General features: G+C 44.2%; 3 protein-coding genes across 5 annotated transcripts in view; 2 read left to right on the forward strand and 1 right to left on the reverse strand.

Moving 5' to 3' along the window:
* Window positions 1-5,517, reverse strand: part of fig4a (FIG4 phosphoinositide 5-phosphatase a) — a 93,079-nt gene extending 87,562 nt beyond the window's left edge. For 2 of the 3 annotated variants that reach the window (XM_060042102.1, XM_060042100.1), the window contains exons 1-2: window positions 5,174-5,516; window positions 4,356-4,454 (exon numbers count right to left, since the gene is read on the reverse strand). In XM_060042102.1, coding sequence (XP_059898085.1) covers window positions 4,356-4,454; window positions 5,174-5,236 — 162 coding nt within the window. In that variant the 5' untranslated portion in view covers window positions 5,237-5,516. Of the gene's footprint in view, window positions 1-4,355; window positions 4,455-5,173 lie in introns of all 3 variants that reach the window. The other variant, XM_060042101.1, reaches the window with a different exon arrangement.
* A 291-nt stretch (window positions 5,518-5,808) lies between these two features.
* LOC132449921 (adenylate kinase 9-like) lies at window positions 5,809-7,581 on the forward strand. The gene is made up of 7 exons (XM_060041819.1): window positions 5,809-5,891; window positions 6,002-6,116; window positions 6,352-6,415; window positions 6,493-6,545; window positions 6,631-6,727; window positions 6,853-6,965; window positions 7,408-7,581. The coding sequence occupies exons 2-7, from the start codon at window positions 6,024-6,026 to the stop codon at window positions 7,564-7,566; spliced, it is 579 nt and encodes a 192-aa protein (XP_059897802.1). The 5' UTR covers window positions 5,809-5,891; window positions 6,002-6,023; the 3' UTR covers window positions 7,567-7,581.
* Window positions 7,582-7,638: 57 nt separating this feature from the next.
* ak9 (adenylate kinase 9) lies at window positions 7,639-20,480 on the forward strand. Its single transcript, XM_060041818.1, has 28 exons — window positions 7,639-7,776; window positions 7,975-8,049; window positions 8,157-8,249; window positions 8,565-8,716; window positions 8,800-9,107; window positions 9,318-9,457; window positions 10,069-10,219; window positions 10,323-10,404; window positions 10,490-10,563; window positions 10,883-11,077; window positions 12,306-12,436; window positions 12,949-13,152; window positions 13,391-13,630; window positions 13,751-13,872; window positions 14,028-14,247; window positions 14,756-14,827; window positions 15,173-15,397; window positions 15,662-15,880; window positions 16,326-16,527; window positions 16,649-16,850; window positions 17,238-17,384; window positions 17,549-17,766; window positions 18,362-18,558; window positions 18,709-18,878; window positions 18,990-19,088; window positions 19,187-19,289; window positions 19,702-19,816; window positions 19,921-20,480. The coding sequence occupies exons 1-28, from the start codon at window positions 7,693-7,695 to the stop codon at window positions 20,127-20,129; spliced, it is 4,449 nt and encodes a 1,482-aa protein (XP_059897801.1). The 5' UTR covers window positions 7,639-7,692; the 3' UTR covers window positions 20,130-20,480.
* Window positions 20,481-20,984: the final 504 nt, after the last annotated feature.

The raw sequence follows: 20,984 nt of genomic DNA on the forward strand, positions 1-20,984 counted from the left end.
TCCCCGGTGGCGCACGTGTTTGCAAGACAAAGCCCCCCCAACCCCCCCAGCGTGCAGGGGTACGAAGCAAAAGAGAGGGCGCCGATCAGGCGGCAGTTCATAGCATCCACCAGCAGCCTGTAGGCGCAGAGGAAATCCGCCCCCAGTGGTGGCGTAGACACGGCAGCCATGACGAAATCCCAGCCGAAACTTCGGCCGCCGAAACACACCTCCACATACCTCGTGCCATAAGTACGAATGGGTGTGCCGTTGGCGGCGTCCATCGGGGGGCCATGGCTGGCAGCCATAGTGGCCACAAGCGTCGCAGGTAGGATGCTGCGCTGAGCCCCAGAATCGACCAGCAGCCACCGGACGGACAAGGTATCAGTGATGAACAACAGCTTGCAGTCCCGACCAGCGCTCACAGCTGTTAATGAGCGCTGGCCCGGGCTTTTCCCAGGGCCCCAAAACTGCAAGGCTGGCGACACTGCTTGGCCTTGGCCCCAAACCTGGCATGGTAGTAACAACACCCGTCGTCACGCTGTCGGCGGGCTGTCACGGCGGCTGCGGGGCCGACGTGTGCTGGAGGGGCAGCAGCGCATGGACAAACTGCTGCCTGTTGGCGAGGAAAATCCTGTCGGCCTCCAAAGCCACCGTCTGGTAGTCCTTGGAGGCAAAGAGGGGGGAGCTGGCCAGTGCGGTAAGCACGGGTGCTGGAAGCTGCCGCAGGAGGATGTGGGCGAAAAGGAAGGAGGGATCCGCCGAGCCCAGCACAGCCAGCATCCTCTCCATCAACTCGGACGGCTTGCTGTCGCCCAGGCCGTTGAGGGAAAGCAGGCGGTCCGCCTTCTCCAGCTCCGACAGTTCAAAAAGGTCCACGAGGAACGTCTTGAGTGTGCCGTACTTGCCGACAGCTGGAGTAACCTCCAACCGCGCCATAGAACTGGCCGTCGTCGAGGCATCTAAGGCTGCTACCACGTGGAAATACTTTGTCACGTCCTGCGTTATTCCTCTCAGCTGGAACTGGGCTACGATGTGTTGGAACCACGGCCGTGGGTTGTGCTGCCAAAAGTCCGGTAACTTGACGGTGGCAGCATAGGCAAGGCAAGGCAACTTTATTTATATAGCACTTTTCATACACAAGGCAGACTCAAAGTGCTTCACATATAAACATTGTCATACAATTAAATAAAATAATAGGTAAGTAAAAGAAAAACATATGCAAAAAATAGAAAGTTAAAAAAGGCATTTTAGTATTAAAATAGAAAATAAAGGAAAAGTTAAAAAAGCTTTTTAGAAAGTGCAATGTATTTAAGATTTAGCAGAAAGCTATAGCAAACATAAAAGTCTTCAGTCTTGTTTTAAAGGTGCTCAGAGTTGGGGCAAGTCTTAAATCCTCTGGGAGTTTATTCCAGCTATTTGTTGCGTAGTAACTAAATCCTGCTTTCCCATGTTTTGTGTTTACTCTGGGGATAATTAACAGATTGGTCTCAGAGCTTCTTAGTGGTCTAAAAGGCTGATGTAGTGGAAGCATATCAGTTAAATATTTTGGGCCTAAACCATGTAGGGATTTATAGGTAAGCAACATGATTTTAAAATCAATTCTCTGACCTACAGGAAGCCAATGTAACGATTTCAGAATTGGTGTAATATGATCAAATTTTTTGGTCTTTGTTAGAACTCTAGCAGCAGCATTCTGAACAAGCTGAAGCTTCCTCAGAGTTTGTTTTGGGAGACCTGTAAGGAGACCATTGCAGTAATCAAGCTTACTAGTGATAAAGGCATGTACAAGTTTTTGTAAGTCTTCGGTGGACATGAGCCCTCTAAGTCTTGCTACATTTTTAAGGTGATAATATGCCGATTTTGTAACTGATTTGATGTGACTGTCAAAATGTAAATCTGAATCCATGATCCATGAGCATAGATAGCGCCGACGTTAGCCGCGCTGCCAGCGGCGGCCTGCGCCGCAGCAGGCGAGTTGTTATCACCATCGATGTGTAACATAATTCAGTAACCAACTCGCGTCGGGGGTCACCAATTGTGGAGTAAGGTAAATGACGAGACAAGGGACGGAGATGGGTCGAGTCGGCTTTACTCTCCACTAGGGCCCGACCGATATTGATTTTTGAGTGCCGATGCCGATTTTTTTCAGAAAAAAAATTACGGTTACGATTTAATCGGCCGATTAAAAAAAAACAAAAAAAAACATATAAAACATAGTTTTTGATACCTTAAATATACTTTAAACACTTTTGACGAATATGTGAATTGAATGCAGAACCTTTGAGTGTTTTAGAATACATTTACAGTCAAAAATGAGTGTAATGTAAAATGTAAAATAAATAACTAACTCCCAATGTGCTGCGCTCGTGAGCAGTGACTAACACGTGCGTGCTGAGCAGTATGGTCTCACCGTTAGAGTCTACAGTATAACAAATTAACATGGCCTGGGACCTAAACAAAAACAGGCACAACATGCTCAAACAACGCGTCTTGTGTACATTGGTGAGGTGAGCGCGCAGCTGCCTGAGCGAGCGTGCTTTCATGTTGTACGGTAAAATTCAATCTCCTCTTTTTTACTCCAGCTAAAGTTGTTAGTTAGCAAGGCGAGTAGGAGCGCAATCTGCAGGATACTAATCGCAATAACATTTATAAAAAAAAAAAAAAAAAATTAAAAATTAAAAAATCGGTTGTAATCGGCGTCTTTTTGGCCGAAGCCGATTATTTTCAAAAAGGCTATAATCGGCCGATTAAATCGGCAGGCCGATTAATCGGTCGGGCCCTACTCTCCACTTCAATTAAACAAGTGTTACTCCAGCATGAGTTCAAAACGTAACTGCCGTAAACAGGAACTGTCGTAAACCAGAACTGTCGTAAACCGGAACTGATATCCCAAAACCCTTTTCGTTAAAAAGGTACAGTCCCTTGGTGAATGTCTTATCAATGTAGTTGTGGGTCACCACAACTGGAACCTTTATGACAAATGTAAAAAACATTTGTCAGTTCTAAACCTTCAATTTTCTAAATATCTTGCTAACGTGAATGATACAAATATATATCTGACAATCGTGTAGTCTAAACCAGCCATTAGACGAACAAACCATACTGGTTCTTCTCTCTCGTTCGTTCTCAGACTCGACTTCTCCCAGACCCACTAGTCGCTGACTTGCTGACAGTTCGTTCACTCACTGTGTGAGTGGTGACGAGGGACCAACTGAGAGACGTCTCGACTCACGAGAGCCAGCCAATCGTATGCTGTTCTAGGACTGAGTCTAGGACGCTTAGTGAGTGTGTATGATAATACGATTAGATATCATTGAAATGGTAAAGGCATGTTGTCTTTGTATTTTCTGTGTCTTGCCAGATTAATAAAATATTTGAATGCCTCGTCAATCTGTCTCGTTCTTTCATGGTTCGTTCTGCCGCATGCGACCCGTACACACATTCCAGGGCTTGTATCCTTTCGATAATATGCTCTCTCTTAGGTCCTGATATATAGTGGAATTGCGTTGTTGTTTTCCATCTAAAATAGCTGTAATGTTTTTTTCTTCGATGAGAGCAAGGAAAAGTTTTACCTTTTCATCGGTCCACACGTAGGCTATTATTATTCACATTGGCCATCTGTTGCATGGACGAATTCAAAGGATACATTGTACATATTTATAATTCGAAATTCGTCCCAGCCTTTATAACAGATATTCTAGGGTCTATAGCATATAACCTTATTGTCTCATTATATATATATATTTTTTACAGTTCATTTTTCAGAACCTACCAGCTCTCGTTGTGAAGACTAGTCACCACAAAATTATTTTCAATGGGAATCGCGACGGTCTATACTTTCAACATACAGTGTACATATTTGTAATTTTAATTCGTACCAGCCTTTATACCACAAATACTATAGGGTCTATAACCGCGTTTTCTGATTACAGTTTAATGCATTTTTCACAATTTACCAGCACTAGTTTTGAAGGCAGTGTTAATTTTGGCAGCTATTTTAGATTTAGTCTTGGGCTGCACAGGGTTGGGTAGGGTCTGTTTATGAGAGCCTAAATCATCCGGGACCCCCACCATCATTGCTAAATCAAGTATTTTATCTTGCTGATATGTTAAACATCCAATAATCAACTACACTCCCCATCCCGCTGTGTTTAGTTAAAGTTGTATTGTTGACGTTTGAGAATAAGAACGAGGAAGGAGCGTTCATTCCATGATTCGATTCACCGCTACCGGAAACCCTACTGAACGAACGAACAAACGAACGAACGAACGAACGAACGATTCGCGAACGACTCATCTTGGCGAACTGACCGACGCGAACTGAATCATGGAAACAAATCAATAAATCCACCACTAGTCTCAGCGCCCGGTACCTTGTCGTCGATGATGACCAGATCCTTTGGTTCGGTGCGGTCGATCTTCAGCACGCGATGTTTGGTTTGAGCCTGATTACTTCCCACTATGAAATACCGCTGAAAACATAGAAAATGGTCATCAAATTATAACAATAGTTCTAATAAAAATGGAGCTCAAAAAGGGTTTCAACAATCCTGGACAACAAAGACATCATGTAATGATAATGTCCGTCATTAAGCTCAGTTGGGGTCCGGGCCCCTAACCTGGGGCCAGAGATATCAACACATATCCACATGTCATTTGAACGTCAACATTATATGTATATGAATCAATAAATATAGCTATTCTTAAACATTAGAATAGTTGTTTGTCTTCCTAGTTGTTTTTTTGATGATTGTCAATAAGCATTTTCACTCTTTAAAAAGCCAAATATTATCTAATCATTAAAATCAATCATGAAAGTGCATCTAGAAGGGGGGTGGGGGGGGGGTGCAGTACTTTAAAGCATAGCTAAACTGAATTGAAACTTAAATGTGCCCTCTGCTCACACGAGTGAAAGCACATGACCAGGGTTGTGTTAGTTATTGCCATCATGCATATTATGGGATTAAACCCAATGTTAAAGAATATCAGGATCCCACAGAACCAGATGTCATTGTGCTGCCACCTGCTGATATAATCCATACAATTGGTACCTGCACTTATTCCAAAAAAAGTATAACGATGGAATATCATAGAAAAGAGAAAATCGGTCTAATTGTTTCATTGTTCATTCAATGATACAACACATTCAGTTTGTTTGCTGTAGTTTCATTATCATCAGACTGTAACTCACGGCTCTTGTCTCGTACACCACCAGGCTCTGAACCCCACTGATGAGGGCCGACGACTGAGGCATGTTGACTCTTTTGGAGAACTAGGGAAATCAATCAAATGGTTCTGAGTCAGTAAGAGCAAGGCATGTTTACTCTGCAAAGACTGGTGTACAGATAATTAGCACTATGCGTTATCTATACAAATGTACACATGCCTTTCCTCTGAAACAAAGTACAACGTTGAACTTCACGATGTTATAATGGGTAATAGTTTGGCTGGCAAGTCAGCAGCATAATCAACGTTCCTAGCTGAAGAGACGCCTGTGTTGCGTTGTTTGTGTCAGGTGACTTCCTCCTTATCTTATGACGCTGCTAACAGCAGCAGCGTTGCCAGATTGGGCCAGATTGGGCAGGAAATCTGGCAACACTGACGGGCAGCCGCGCAGTCCAAACATCCCGAGTGGATAAAAGCGAAATCATACGCTTTTGTATAAGCACAAAAACGTAAGCGTTGCATTTACATTTTGATTGTTTTTATTGTACCCAAAATAGTTTTCCAGTTTTTTTTTAATTGATGTTGTTATTATTTGGTACAAATTCGTTCCAAAAGGGAAAATGCGAATTCCTGCTACAGCTTCTGGTTACTATGGTTACCGTATGCATTGCGTCGGCAACAGGTTCACACTGTACCGTTAAATGGTCCCCGAGTCTTTCTTAATTTAACTACGATAAATAACGGTGAGTAGTTGTGTAAAGACACAAAGCTATTGATATGTTCACACATTATTCATAATTATTGAAACAATTACTTTAATGACCACTCTTCTCCGTGTCTAATTTAAATGCAGTATCTTTCTTAAGCCGGCTGATATGGACCGACTGGTGGACAACTTATGTGAAGATGAAGCTGAGACAGAGTTACTTCTGGCTAAACCCACTTGCTTTATTATTGTTGGAAAGCCGGTAATCGCACAAACGCGTGCACGCACATACGCGCGCGCGCGCGCGCACACACACACACACACACACACACACACACACACAAACACACACACACACACACACACACACACACACACACACACACAAACTCTCTTTATTTTATTCTCTGACGGCATCTTGCTACTCTTTGACAATAATTGTATACTTCGTTGATACAGAGTACTGTAGAAAGCTATAACTTTTTGTTTTGTATCAGGGGGTAGGTAAATCCAGCCTGGCCAAAAGGTTATCGGAGTCGTGGAAGTGTATCTGGATTGATGGCAAGTATTTTGTATATGTTTGCACATAAAAAAGAACAAAATTGTACGAATTTCTTTAACATTCTGTTTTGTTACAGATACAGAATTGATTTACAAACAATTCAAACGTCAAACAAAAGTGGGTGTGGAGGTAAGCATCCTTCTCCCTCTGCTATTGAGCCTTTTAATGTTACTACTCTGCTAATTTGTTGTTTCCATGGTCGGCCCGAATCCAGCTCACGCAGATCTTAGGTGAAGGACGATGTATTCCTGAAGCTCTGGTGCTCCAGCTCATTATAGAAAGGCTCCAGTCACCAGATGTCCAACATTATGGTACCTCCACGGAAGCATATCCAAATAAACAATAGTAGGCCTACAACAGTAAAAATGTGATAGTGTTTCAATACCCTTGCATTGCCTTGCCTTGATAATGAATGGTTTATCATTTGATGGTGTAGGGTATGTATTGAGCTGCCTTCCCTCCATGTCAGAGGAGTGTCTGAAGATACACGACCAGATAGAGCTGATCAGACACCTCAAGCTCAAACCGGACGTCATCATCAACATAAAGGTCTCCCTCTCCTACCCATTTTAGTTGGTCACAGTGTACTTGTACCCACTTCATGTTAGACTTGGCAATTACAACCTACAGATGGTATAAACAAATATATTACCTGATGTTACAGAGCCCCAGGGTCTGTGTCAGCCTAACTCACACAATTATACATTCAAGATCTACATAGACAAGACACACACACTTTCCTTATATTCATGTATGGTAAATATTTCATCAATCAATTAAATTGAGAAATAAATTCAATGAGAAAATTGAATTTATTCAATTTGGAAGATGAGAAATTCATTTATTTCCTAGTTTTAGGAATTAATTTCCAAAGCAAGCTTAATTTTACTTTCATAATTCATACAATGCAATTTAGTTGCAAAGCTTGACGTTCCTGCAAGTTGAATGTTCCCACGTTGGTACTGCTGATGCATTGACTGTCTGTACTTAGTGTCCAGACGAGGACTTGATCAAGAGGCTGTCTGGTGTGAGGCAGCACCCAGCAACCGGCCAGATGTATCCCAGACCAGAACATTCAAACAAAGAGCCAGAGAGCAGAGCGCAGAGTTTGCTTGAGGAAGGGGAAGAGGGTGAAGAAGAGCAGGTCTGAATCATGAGAGAAACCCTTTAAAACAAAGACTGGTAACTTATACATGTTAAAGAGAATTGAGTCAACACATTATCTATCTATATTGTGTGAGAGCAGAAGGAGCTTCAGAAGGATGATGTCGACCAGATGGTGCGGATACAAGACAACTTTGCAGAACAATGTTCTCTAAGGATCAAATTGTACAAAGACACCATTCTGAGACCCCTGGAGGTAAGTCTTGTGTTATGGCTTAAAAACTATATCTGTTTAAATCTATTCACTGATTAATTAGACCAAACCATACGTAAACATCTAACAGTCTAGTATTAATCTAAAAGTGAGGACCCTGCAATAAAATTCAAGACCACGTTTGTATTGATACGTTTTTGTATTCAGTATTGGTAAACATCTTTACCGGTGATCTCTTAGGACTACATGGCGGACCACAATCCTCTCTACCTTTTTGAACTGGATGGAAACAACAGACACGATGAGCTTTACATGGCAAGGCCCTTTTCACAATCAGGCTATTCAAATAATTTTGTTTAAATCATTATACACTCTGTTCTTCTTGCATCAATGCCATTTTGTGGATGGCTTTGGTTCTCCAGTCTGTTATGTCTCGTCTGGAAGCGTTGGCATTGAAACGCGCTTCAGTACCCGTCCTACTGAGTCAATCCGACGAGCTTCTTCCTACTGAAATGGTAAGCTCTTGCATTCGAGAATACTCTGTTAACCGATGCCGTGGGTCTATGAAGAAGTGTAATTTGGAGTTTACTTGTTTTAACTTGGTAACTTGGTCAGAAAACTTGATACACAGACAAATGTGATGGATTGTCATTTAAATGAAAGATTATCAGCTGGAGACTTCTCTAACTCCTGTGTACCCTAATGTCAAACGGCTTTCGCCCTTGCTTTTCTGTTGGATTTCAAGTAAAACAGCTCAACAAGCAAATAATGTAATCAAGGATTCTCTCCTGACTCCGTACGATGTACGCTGAAGTATGTGCTCTTAAAAGGACACTTTACAGGAGGACCTGCACAGAGTCATGTCCTCCTCTGATAACGTGGCTCCTGGTTTCCGGTGGAGGAGGAGTCGCTGGGGCCGGACCTGTCCTGTAGCTCTACAAGAGGGCAGCATCATTCAGGGCACGTCTAAGTTCTGTGTGGGGTGAGTGTGGGGCCGAACCAAAACTCAAAAAAACAATGAAAAGACATTCACCTGTTTACGTCCCACATGCATCCGCTTAACAGATTCCAGGCCAAGGCTTACTTCCTGTCATCCAAGGAGGCCTACCAGAAGTTTCTAGAGAGCCCTCAACGGTACCTGCGTCCTCCGATGCCCTCCCCACCCTGTAAGGTGTCCGTGGTGGGGCCTCCGCTATCGGGGAAGAGCACTCTGTGTGGCCTTTTGGCCCGGCACTATGGGGCCACAGTGGTGGACGTTGAGGCACTAATGCTCCTGGCCGCACTGGAGCAGGACAAAACCACAGAGGACGCCATCCATACAGGTGTGGAGGAAATAGAGATGGAAATGGATCAAGATGACCAACAGGATGAGGGTAAGCTATAATAAACTGTTGTTAGCCTTTATTCCACTTGAAATTGTTTGAATCTATCTTTAATCCAATAATATTCCTCCTCCATCCTCCTAATATTATGTCCAGCATTTCAGCGGGTTTTCCTGTCTGCTTTAATTTAAGGATATCTTCTGCCATCTTATCTGAGCTATCTTTTCTGACCTCGTAATGCCTGTCATCTGCTTTTTACAGTGAAAGATGATCACCCAGTGGTGAAGGAGTTTGTGTTAACTGAACCATCCTTTAGCGAACCGTCCACAGACCAACCAATGGGCTCAGATTCTCCTCCTCCAACATTGATTTATGAAATGTTGGAGAGGCGCATTAAAGAGGTACGGTTCCCATTTGGTAGCTGCAGGTGCCCATTACATTAAGAAAACTCACATTGGTAGCTGGAGGTGCCTTGATCATTAATATCAATCGGGATCTTAATCAACTTAAACACAAGTCTTTAAAGATCCCTTTTTTACCTGCGGGTGTGATGTTGATAAGCCATTACAAGCTGTTTCACAGTCTACCTTTTAGTGACAGTACACATGAGTTTGTCCAACAAGATGGACAAAGGGTAGATCAAGCTACCAGCCTACTCATAGGACTGAACCAACTGGTATGCTGGACTGTCCATCATATATTTGGGCTGATAGACCAGCATACCAGTTGCTCCTTCTTTTGATGTCACTTGAGTAGTTTGTCAAATGGCTTGCAATGTTTAGATTGTTAGTGCTTTGCACAAAGCACTTGGTTCTATGAGCATCCTTACTGTACTGACAGCCCTATATTGTTTCACCTTCTTCTGACAAATGTAAGTAGTTCGCATTGGATAAAAGTGTCTGCTAAATTCCCTCAATTTAAATGCAATGGCTGAACAACATCCCACATTGTGGTAAAATAAGGCACCTCTAAGCTCCGTGAAGCTCTTGCTCAAGTTGTTGTCATATTGCAGATTGAAGAGGCAGATGTAGACGCAACAATAAAGGCTGGCTGGGTCTTGGACAACTTTCCTAATAACTTCTCCCAGCTCGCCAGCCTACAGAAGGCCCATGCTGGGGTGTTGCCAGACTTATTTGTTTGCCTCATAGACGCCACTGACAGAGGTAGGAGAGAAACTCTAGACTCAAATCAAACACACAAACATGCATGCACTCTGGGCAGGGTTAGGGGCACACACCATCACTTGATCCCTTGCTCTGCTTCTAGGGAGCACTCTGTTGAAGAGGATGTATGAGATGGACCGGGGGTCGGTGGACAAAGCCCTGAGGAGGAGGCTGGAGGAGGAACGGTAAAACTTGCTGTCAGATCCTATTACAGCGGGGTTATTGAAACAGTTTCATTAGGTGCCATCCTTCTGACTCTAAAACTCAAAGGGAGCCAGGGCAGGAGGCTGAAGTGGGGGATGAATTGCAGCCTCAACTGAAGACCGTAGAGGAAGAAGCCGATGGTGAATTCTCTTATTTTTTATCTATACATCATTTATCTGTTTTTTGTCTGAGCCAATCCCCCCCTTCTTCATCTGACTGACAAGTCATTTATAAATGTAAAGACTAAACAACATGAGACCCAGTTGCCTGTTTTACATCCAACCTTCCCCTGTAAATAAACTAATACAATCTTTCTCTCAGCAGTTTTCCCCAGGTTTACCTGTTCACCTGTCCCCTATTAAAGAAATGATCCTCCAGCTTGACTCCCTTGTTCTCCTGTCCCCTACTAAAGATATGGTCCTCCACCTTGCTCCCTTGTTCACCTCTCCATCCTTAAAGATATGGTCCCCCCTGAGCAGTGGGGGATGGGCTACCCAGACGTTCCAGAGATGGATGGCCATAGACTGCGGATCAAGGAGTTTTTGGGGGAGTGGGACAGCATGGCGCCCGCTATTACCAGCAGCTTGGTCTTGCTGGACATCAGCAGTAAGAGCCCCGGGGACCTCTTGAATGAGGTGGTCCACCAGATGGAGAGTAAGTGCTGATAGTGTGTCTGTTTCTTTGTCTGTCTGTCTGGGCGTGCTGTGTGTCAGAGTTTGACACAGTATCCTTGTTTAAATCCATCGCAAATAGAAAACTAAAATGATAAAGATGTATTATCATTATTATCATCTCTTTAATATTAGCAACGGTGTACCGTCCCCTTTGGTGGAACCAGGGGAAAAAATAAGGACCAAACACAACAACCAAATAAAATTCATGGAGTCAAGGTAAAGGTGGCAAAAGTAAAGGGATTTAGTTTCACAACTTAAGACAAAAGTATAACAGCCTTCAAAACAAACCTGTGGGGGAAGAAGGGACCAAACGGTAGTTGCCAAACAAATTAAACGTGATGAAAGTACAACAAAACTAGGTCTTACTATTCACTAACTGCAACCAAAACTAAACAACAAAAGGCCTCAAAAACCAATCCAAAAAAGAGAGATTTACGAAAAATATAAGGGTGGCAACAACCAACTGACCTAGTGTGTTAAACAAAGAAGTACCCTACTTGAATGCATGTGTAGGGTACCCAACTTACCTAGACACCTACTTCCCACCACATACCTTTTACAAGTTGAACTAAGGCTCAAACAAAACACAACGGAAGGGCTGCGACAGCAACCATTATGCCAGCGGAGATCAGAGAGAGAGCCTGAGAGTTCGACAGGTGTCTTCCATGTATGGATGAGCCTCTATTCTGATTGGCCACAACAGTGGTTGAGGGAAAACCACTACAGCTCCTGTTGAGAAAAAGAAGGGGGACTGGAAAATAGACAGGAGGAGAAAAACAGGCACACAGATCCCTGGCCCGTAACAAACAGGCAGCTAATAACTGTTCCAGCTTTAGCAAGAAAACGAATTTGATATGCAGTCCAAGATAGACAAGTTTTAGGAAATAGTTGACAGAAAAAGTCTAAATGATATCATGTATATATTATATTATATTTTTTAACATTATAAAATACAACACAAAACAAGAGAGCTAATGGTCACATGATAGATTTGATGGTAGCCGTGATTTTAGTTGTAATTTAAAACTGGTCAAATGGACTTTGGACTTTGTGTGATATGTGCTCTGTGTTCAGTGTTAACAGCATTAAAAGTTTTGGAAATAAAAAAAACAACTTGGGACAATCAACAATAAAAGTTGGACATTTTCTATTTAAATATCCCATGGTATGTATACATTGTAGCTATGGTTATGGAACACCCTCCTCAGAGCCGTTCCAGTACGTTGGGTGGGAGGTGACAGAGGTGGACCTCCAGGAAGAGGAGGACGACTCTCAGGCACTGGAGGAGGTGATGAAAGAAGAGGAAGAGGAGGAGGACCCAGCAACAGGAGAGAACCAGGTCATACGCTTACAAGAAGAAATATTAAGATGCAGTTAATAAAAAATATCCCTGATAACATATATTAAGGATTTTCGGGGGGCAAGGCAGAACGTCCAGAACAGTAGTAGAAATTAAAAAAAGAACACATTTTTAACTGAATTCAGTACAAACAAAAGGAAGGAGTTAGTCCGCTTGCTCCGCCCTGGTTCTGCTTGCGATACTGGTGTGCAACCTCTCTCCTCTGTGGCTGATGAGAGACTGATGTTTATGTAGGGGGAAGGTTAAGGAGGTAATGCAGGTAAGCCTGCAGCAGCTGTTCATAGTAAAAGGAATCATTGAATGAACTCACCCAGCCTCTGTCGGTGTCCTCGGTTCAGAAGTCTCTCCCCAGACACTGTGGAGGGCTTTTAACCCTAACCCTGGTCCATCCACAATGAAAAAAGGAAACAGACATTATTGACTTGAATACATATAAGTGACTATGACCTTTGATCCTTCATTCCCCCTTTGTGATCCCCTCACCACTTCAGGACGATACAGCATCCAAGAGATTGTTTGGGGACACCCTTCATTTCTGCCCCGTGGCTCTGAAAGACCGCCACGTCCTGGTACCCGGGATGGACGACATTGCTGCCAAGTACCGCGAGAAGATCTACACCTTCTCTAGCATCAAGGCCCGGGACCGCTTTCTCCTCCAGCCCAAGGAGTTTTTGGCAAAGACTGGGCCTCTGAAGGTACTGTAACATGTCAGGGAAAGAAAGAAAGAAAGAAAGAAAGAAAGAAAGAAAGAAAGAAAGAAAGAAAGAAAGAAAGAAAGAAAGAAAGAAAGAAAGAAAGAAAGAAAGAAAGGAAGAGAATAAGAAAAGATAGAAGGAGAGAAAGAAAGAATGAACGAAAGAATGGAAATGAAGAAACAAAGAAAGGAAAGACCCAGACGAAGGGGCCTAACTCTTCTTCTTGGTTTCCCCTCAGCCCCCTGCACTGAGGGTCCTGATGCTCGGTGCCCGGGGGTCGGGGAAAACCTTCCACGGCAGCTGGCTGGCCCGTCAGCTAGGCGTCTTCCACATCCAGTTCAGAGAGCGCCTTCAGGAGCTGATTCTCGCCAAGACCCAGAGCCGGGTGGTCCGTGCCGACGAGGCCGAGCGCCCTGAGAAGGAGGACCTGACGGAAGAGTCCGGAGGAACAGAGGCGCCGCACGAGGAGGAGCCTGAGGTCAGCCTTCACAGATCATGGAGTACTGTATAGTGCAGAATTACTCCTCCTTTAGGTGTCCTGTGGAGGTCTCCCTATGGCTGTCCAGTCACTGCAGTGGTTGTGAATGTGCTCCAACAGGAACAGGTGACGCTGAGCGAGGACGAGGCGGCCATCAAAGCTTACCTCTCGGATGGGGACCCACTGCCTTCAGAGATACTGGACACCTTGCTGGCCCTGTACTGGGAGCAAGAGCCCTACAGGTAATGTCCCCTCCTCAACCCCCCCCCCTCCTCTCTTGGACTCCTCATTCTCATCACCATATGTGTTTCACCATTTTACTTTAAGTCATACTGATGATGTTATGTTTATATGATTTACACAGAACTCTGTGATGTGTTTCCTGTTACCCTCTCAGGTCCACAGGCTTCATCCTGGAGGGCTTCCCCCAGAGCCCGGAGGAGGTGACCTACATGGTGGAGCAGCAGCTCTTCCCTGACCTGGCGTTGGTCATGGCGGCCGACCTCAGTCACGTGGTGAAGCATCTGCTGCCACCTCGTCTCAAGGCCTGGAGGGAGCGGCGCGAGCGGCGCAGAACCCAGCTGCAGCTCGCAAGGGACCTGAAGCATAAGCTTCAGGTGAGCCAGTGGGAGTTCAGTGTGTACCTGGGGAGGGTGGGATGCTCATTGAATGAGGAGTGAAGGACATATTTCTGTGGCCATGTCCACACTAATGCGGATGCATTTGAAAATGCACATAGTTGATGGTCCATCCACACTGAAACTGTTTTGGTCCACCAACAACTGACGTTTTCAAAGACATTTGACAACGTTCGACTTTGCTAAGTGGATCCATTTGGTCACCTGTGCGTCTCCTAGTGTAGGCAGGGAATTAATGCTTATGTAAATGGAGCGGTATAAGAAAACACTGTTGTATGGATGTGAGGTAATCCAGACTTGTGTTCTGGGTGTGCCCATCAGAGACGAACCGGGAAGGGGAAAAAGGCTTTTTGTACGGACATACACAGTTTGACTGTGTGGATTAATGGTGCTTTTTGAAAATGCTGCGATAAGGAGCTCATACATAACAGCAGCATTCTTAGATCTAGCTGGAGTAGCGTGGATATAGCATCTGTCTCTGCTACAGGAGGAGGCCATCATCAAGAGAAGAGCTGAACTACTCGAGAAGATAGCCTTGGAGCTGGCGAGAGGACAATCAGTGAGCATAAAACGCACCCAACCATGCACACACAAACACACACACACACACACACACGCATATAAAACATGTGCACGCACACACAGACACAGAAACACACACACAGAAACACAAACACACACCACTGACAAAAACGCATGCAGGAACGCACGCACATACACACACACACACGCATATAAAACATTTGCACGCACACACACACACACACAAGCGCAAACACAGAAACACACACACAATCACACATACACATACACAAAAACACTATAAAATTCAATACAGCACAACCAACATCTAAACAGACCAATCCATTTCCACCACCTTCTAACCCTCATGACCTTCACTCAGCAGAAAAGAGGCAGTGATGAGGAGGAGGATGACGATGAAGACGAAAAGTCTGGTGACAACGTAGAGGAGGAAATGGAGGCCATACTGCGTGATGAGTTCCCTCCAGAGGAGGACGAGGACGATGACAGTGGGGGTGAAGAGAGCGAGGAGGCGGCCGCTGAGAGGCTGGAAATGAAGATAGGACTGTGCTTAGACATGGACGACAACGGCCTCTCCGTCGTAACGGTACAGACCTCATAAACATCCGTTTATGTAATCTTTAAAGAGGGAGAAAACAATACTGACTTGTTTCTGCTGTCAGTAAATGGTTTATGATGATTTCCTGTATAGTGAAAGATCGATTCTTAATGGAATTGTGACTTCTGATTTTGATTCTTAATGGAAATGTGTTCACTGCACATCAGTGTTGTTTGAAAGTAATCAAAGCAGTGCTTCCAAATGACTAAGAAACACCAAAGAGCTCTAAATGTTTTTCAAATGTCCTACTAGGAAATCCTGGTTGAACAAAGCATCCCCAACGTGTCTGTGAAAGCAGCCCGGACATTGCAGAGTGTTCGCTCCCAGCTGCTCCAGGTGATCCAGCCCCTGCTGGCTAACAGGGAGTCCCTCTTCCAGAGATGCCAGCCCCTCAGCTACAGCCTGGCCCGCAAGCTGCTGCGAGCCTCCTACAAGTCCCACAGTGCCTACCGCTCCTGGGACCCTGTCAAGGTGCGTCTAACACTGCCTGATTCATTCAGGCATCAGCAGACATTTGACCTGATATGTAAAGTATACAAAGACACCAAAAATGTACTATAAGATACACTTACAAGCGCAGTAGCCGACAGAATTCTCTTTTACAATCTTCTTGACGTTCACGACTACTGGAGCCTTGTGTTGTGAGATACAGGCAAAGTTGTTTCCTTTATAGTTTTGTAAGAGTTATTTCTTTACCAACAGACATATAACTTGTAGGAGCACTTTGTGAAGTCAAAAGAATCACTCAATACAATAACAATCCAATACAAAAATATATGTACATTATTACTATAAGCTCTCTCTGTTTGTGTCTGTCTGTCTCTCTGTCTATCTTTATCCCTCTCTCTCTCTCTCTCTCTCTCTCTCTCTCTCTCTCTCTCTCTCTCTCTCTCTCTCTCTCTCTCCCTCCCTCCAGTATGTAGAAGGAGACCTGATCCAGCCAGTCCACACCCCATACGCGCTGCTCTTCCACCACTACATATATTTATTTTCCTCCAAGGCGACCCGCAACTCCTTCATGCTCAACCCCATCAACTACCTTAGGCAGAACAAGCCCAACCCCTCAATACCCATTAGAGTGGCTGTGATCGGTCCACCCAAATCTGGGAAAACCACAGGTTAGAGTCAAGTGTGTCAGAAGCCACCGGGCAATTTAGCCCTTCTTTTTTCCGTTCTTTCTTTCTCCTGCCTTCTTTCTTTATTCTTATACCAACACTGTACTTCCTCTCTTCCTGTCAGTGAGCCAGATGTTTGTCAAGGAGCACGGCCTTGCACGGCTCTCCATCGGCGGGGCCATGCGCATGGTGCTGAGTGCTCAGGGCCACACGGAGCTGGCTGCACAGATGAAAAGGCACATCTCCTCGGGCCTCACGGTGCCAGACGAACTGGCTGTCCAGTGCCTGGAGGTGGCGCTGATGAGCCAGGTGTGCAGCACACGAGGGTGAGATGTAGGAGATGCAGGGAGCGGGGTTGTTGAGATATGTTGGCTTTAAGTCTGCCATAACATTACAAAGTAATTTTTCAAAAAAAAGGGAATTCTTGAATTTGAAAGAAATGGAAAAACAACAATGTTACTGTGTGTGTGTGTGTGTGTGTGTGTGTGTGTGTGTGTGTGTGTGTGTGTGTGTGTGTGTGTGTGTGTGTGTGTGTGTGTGTGTGTGTGTGTGTGTGTGTGTGTGTGTGCGTGCGTGCGTGCGTGCGTGCGTGCGTGTGCGTGCGTGCGTGCGTGTGTGTGTGTGTGTGTGTGTGTGACGTGTGTGTGGTCACTAATATGGGTAACATGGGTCAAAAAATAAGTAAAGCTAAGCTGTGTTTCTTACCTTGCCAGCTACATCCTGGATGGCTTCCCCGTGACCCTGAGGCAGGCAGAGCTGATGGAGGCTCGCAGCATCATCCCCATGGCGGTACTGGAGCTGGCGCTGGACACTGCAGAGGTGCTCAAGAGGGGCCTGCTGGACAAGAGCCAACCCAACAAGTATAGCGCGAACCTCAACAACAGCATCAGCCACCACAGCCACGCATCTGAAGTCTTGGGCTGCTAATAAAATTTTGTCATGGATGTTACTGGAACAGGATGTACAGAGCAGGATTTCTGAGCTGCTCTGGCAACCTGATTCTCCCTCTAACCCTGCATCCTAGGCCTCACCCGATGCCCGACAGCTCTGAGATCCTCCACATCCGGAACGCTCACTACAAGCAGGAGGCAGTGGGAGTGAGGCGTCACTTCCAGCAACAGTACGGGAACTGGACCCTGCTGCAGGGATCCAGGAGCACATGGTGGCTCTGGACCCAGGCTCTGGAGGAGATCCGCCTGGGCATGAATCACATCCACAGCTACTTGGACAGGAGCAGTAAAGGTAAGACTGGAGCGATAATCTATCTATACTAGGGATGTGCACGGGTACACGTGTAACCGATTAGTAAATCATAACCGTTTAGGGAAAAATAAGTAAACGATAACCAAAAAAAAAAAAAAAACACAGCGCCATTGTTTCATTCGGAATCGCGACAGGAAATGTACATATTTATAATTAGAAATTCGTCCCAGCCTTAATACCACAGATACTCTAGGGTCTATAGCATATAACCACGTTTTCTGAATACAGTTTAATGTAACAGTGAGCTGACAACATCCTAATTAACACCGCAACTGCAAGTTAACCACACAGAGATAACCATGGCAACCGGTCAAACAAATTTTATTTTTGCGATCATTCTGCTCGCACATCCGCCGTGTTGATAAACAAATAATCCCCCTTTTGCGCGACTGCGGTCCACTTTAAAAAATTAAATAAAAAAAAGATTAATTAATTAAAAAACGGTTAACCGTGTACACGAAAAAAAAGGGGTTGTGTAACCGTTTACACTTTTTTTTTTTTTAACCGTTCACACCCCTAATCTATACTTCTGTCTTATCCTTTTGTATTGCTCTTAACCTGATGTATCATGTAGGCCAGGCAGCCTGCATCAACAGACTATGTATCACCCCCAAGGAGCTCCAGTCTCGTCTGGGGGAGTTTGGTCTGTATTGCCCGGTCTGTCTTGCCCTGTTCTGCCACTTGGTGGACACTTCAGGCAATACTTTGCTGGCATTGGCAGCTGAATACAGGGCACACTTCTACAAGATGTGTTGCGCTGATCACCTAGAGGTACATATGGCAATTCATTCAGTTGATTATGGCAATAATGCAAAAATGCTAAATGCCCAACTCTTGCTTGCTATTTAGCAGCATGTTATTTCCCATTCAAAAGTTCCACCATTGAATAACCCTGATGTGATTGATCCCTGGTGGCTGTAGAGGTTTCTGACCACTCCAGGTGCGTTTGTTACCCCTGGGTGTCCACACCCCCTTCCACCCCCTCACCTACTGCCCCAGGCGCTGACAGAGAGTCAGGTGAAGGACAGGTTCCCCCTCCAGCTGATGATGAGGGGCTACTGTCCAGTCACTTATCTGGATGGGAAGCAAAGGTAAGACCCCCGGTAGAACACAGCCGTGTATGTCTAAAAGGGGTCAACAGGTTTCACAAAAATGATATTGTGAGGTAGAATTCTTATTCAATCCGTTGATCCTTACCTTAGGTACGAGGCTCTGATCCGAGGAAATATGGCATTTGCTGTGGAATATCGGGAACGTATCTACATTTTTGAGACAAAGCAAAAGCAGGAGATGTTTTTACGGTAGGCCTATTCATCGTTGTAATGTTGTAATGTAACTGTTTTAATTAAATGGTTTTGAAGGTGAACGATCACCATACATTTATCTGTTATGGATTAAGGCTGCCTGAAACCTATTGGGACCAGAAGCTTCCCCACAGGATGCCTCCTATCTGTGAGCCTTTCAGACTCACCTCACTCCCAATGTTGGGTTACTTGGAACAGGTAAGAACCAAACTCATACACTCATGAACAGCGGTTTTCAATGCGTTTGACGCAGTCGCTGACCAAGTCAGTCATAGGATGGCCACAATAATCAAAGATAGATATGAAGGTCTGTTTCATTGTATCACACTCACATTTCACTCATGGCTTTTTGTTGTCAGTTACAACATTTTCTAAAACATGCTACAAATCACTCCATTCATTATGCTCCAACTTTATCTATATTCAACATTCAACATTCGACATTCAAAATATTGATGTTACCATACCTTGAGTGGCAGGCAGGTCAGAAAAGGTTTGCCAGAACAGATTGCGGATGCCTATTGGGTGTAAATGTTGAAAAAGGGTGGTTAATAAAATGTTCAGCTGATATGGGCTTTGACTCAAGTCTGCTCTTCTTCTCCTTGGTCAGGGGGTGGCTGAAGCCATCATCAAGGCCATGACAGCTGTTGGGTGTCTCAAACCAAAGTATCCCTTCCTGAGTTTGAAAACCTCCGCCCTCCTCTACATCCCCTTCTACTTGAAAGGTAAACAAGTCCAATGAAAAAGTGAGCCCTGATCAGGCATCAAGTAATCAAGTATAAATAAATAAAAATAAATCATAACAATAAATAATAACTTCTTCCCGCAGCCTTTAACCCCCGTAGTTCAGTCTACGTCCGCCAGAAATACCGGAAGAAACTGGCTTCGTTTGAGGAGAGCTGTGAGCTCATCCCCTACCTGGACTCCATCATGGGGAAGACATGCAGACCTCCCAGTACAAAACCTGTTGACTTTGAGTTTAAACTGCACAGGTTCCTGGCCTTAAAAGACCACCCAGGCACTGCTAGTTTGGTGTAGCATGTATGAGTTACAGTATTGAGGGGTGTTAAGGATGATATCAATTGGATTGTGTGAAGTTTCTATATATTTCCTGGATTCATTTATGGTTTTGTGCCTGATAAAATAAGGCACATTAGGTACAATTATTGCCATTCATTATTCAAAATCATTCAATTTAATAATTGTATTTTTTTTCTCAACCAAAAATGTATGCATATTCATATGCATTTGCTCTCTATTGATATTTGTATTCCTTTAGTATGGTTTTAATTACTTTGGTCTAGGCCTACTGGGTGTCTGAGTTACTGGGCTATGAATACAATGCTATTGGTGTATGGAAGTGACTCGTAAAATACCTTATTTCATCTTTTTCTTTTGTTACAAACATAGTTTCATAACATACAGAAGGAGTGGCACTGTAACTAAAGCACGTTCAAAAAAACATACGTGGAAAATACTTTCTTGCAAACACAAAGTCGCACAATGGTCATCCTTATTAAGATACAGGTAAATGAACAATGGCATAACCATTATGAAGGTATCATAGACTATAGTATTGCTGAACAGAGATACTATAGTCTATGACTATATTATCTCTGTTCCAATGCCAATTAAGCAGGTCAATCTTGTAGCATTTGGCGGATCTATGGTCACACCAATTGGCACAGTGACATTACCATGCAAGCTAAATGAACAGCTGTATAACCTACAGTTTCAAGTCGTGAAAGGAAGTGTTCACTCCATTCAGGGCCTACAGGACAGCCTACATATGAAGCTAGTTGCCTTCAGCAGGGAGGTGTTCAACCTGGACTGTGTTAAGGATCACACCCTGTCGCAGAAAATGTTTAAAGCATATGCAGACCTATTCAAAGA

Source organism: Gadus macrocephalus, chromosome 21, assembly GCF_031168955.1.
Source record: "Gadus macrocephalus chromosome 21, ASM3116895v1".
In the NCBI taxonomy this organism is placed as follows: domain Eukaryota; kingdom Metazoa; phylum Chordata; class Actinopteri; order Gadiformes; family Gadidae; genus Gadus; species Gadus macrocephalus.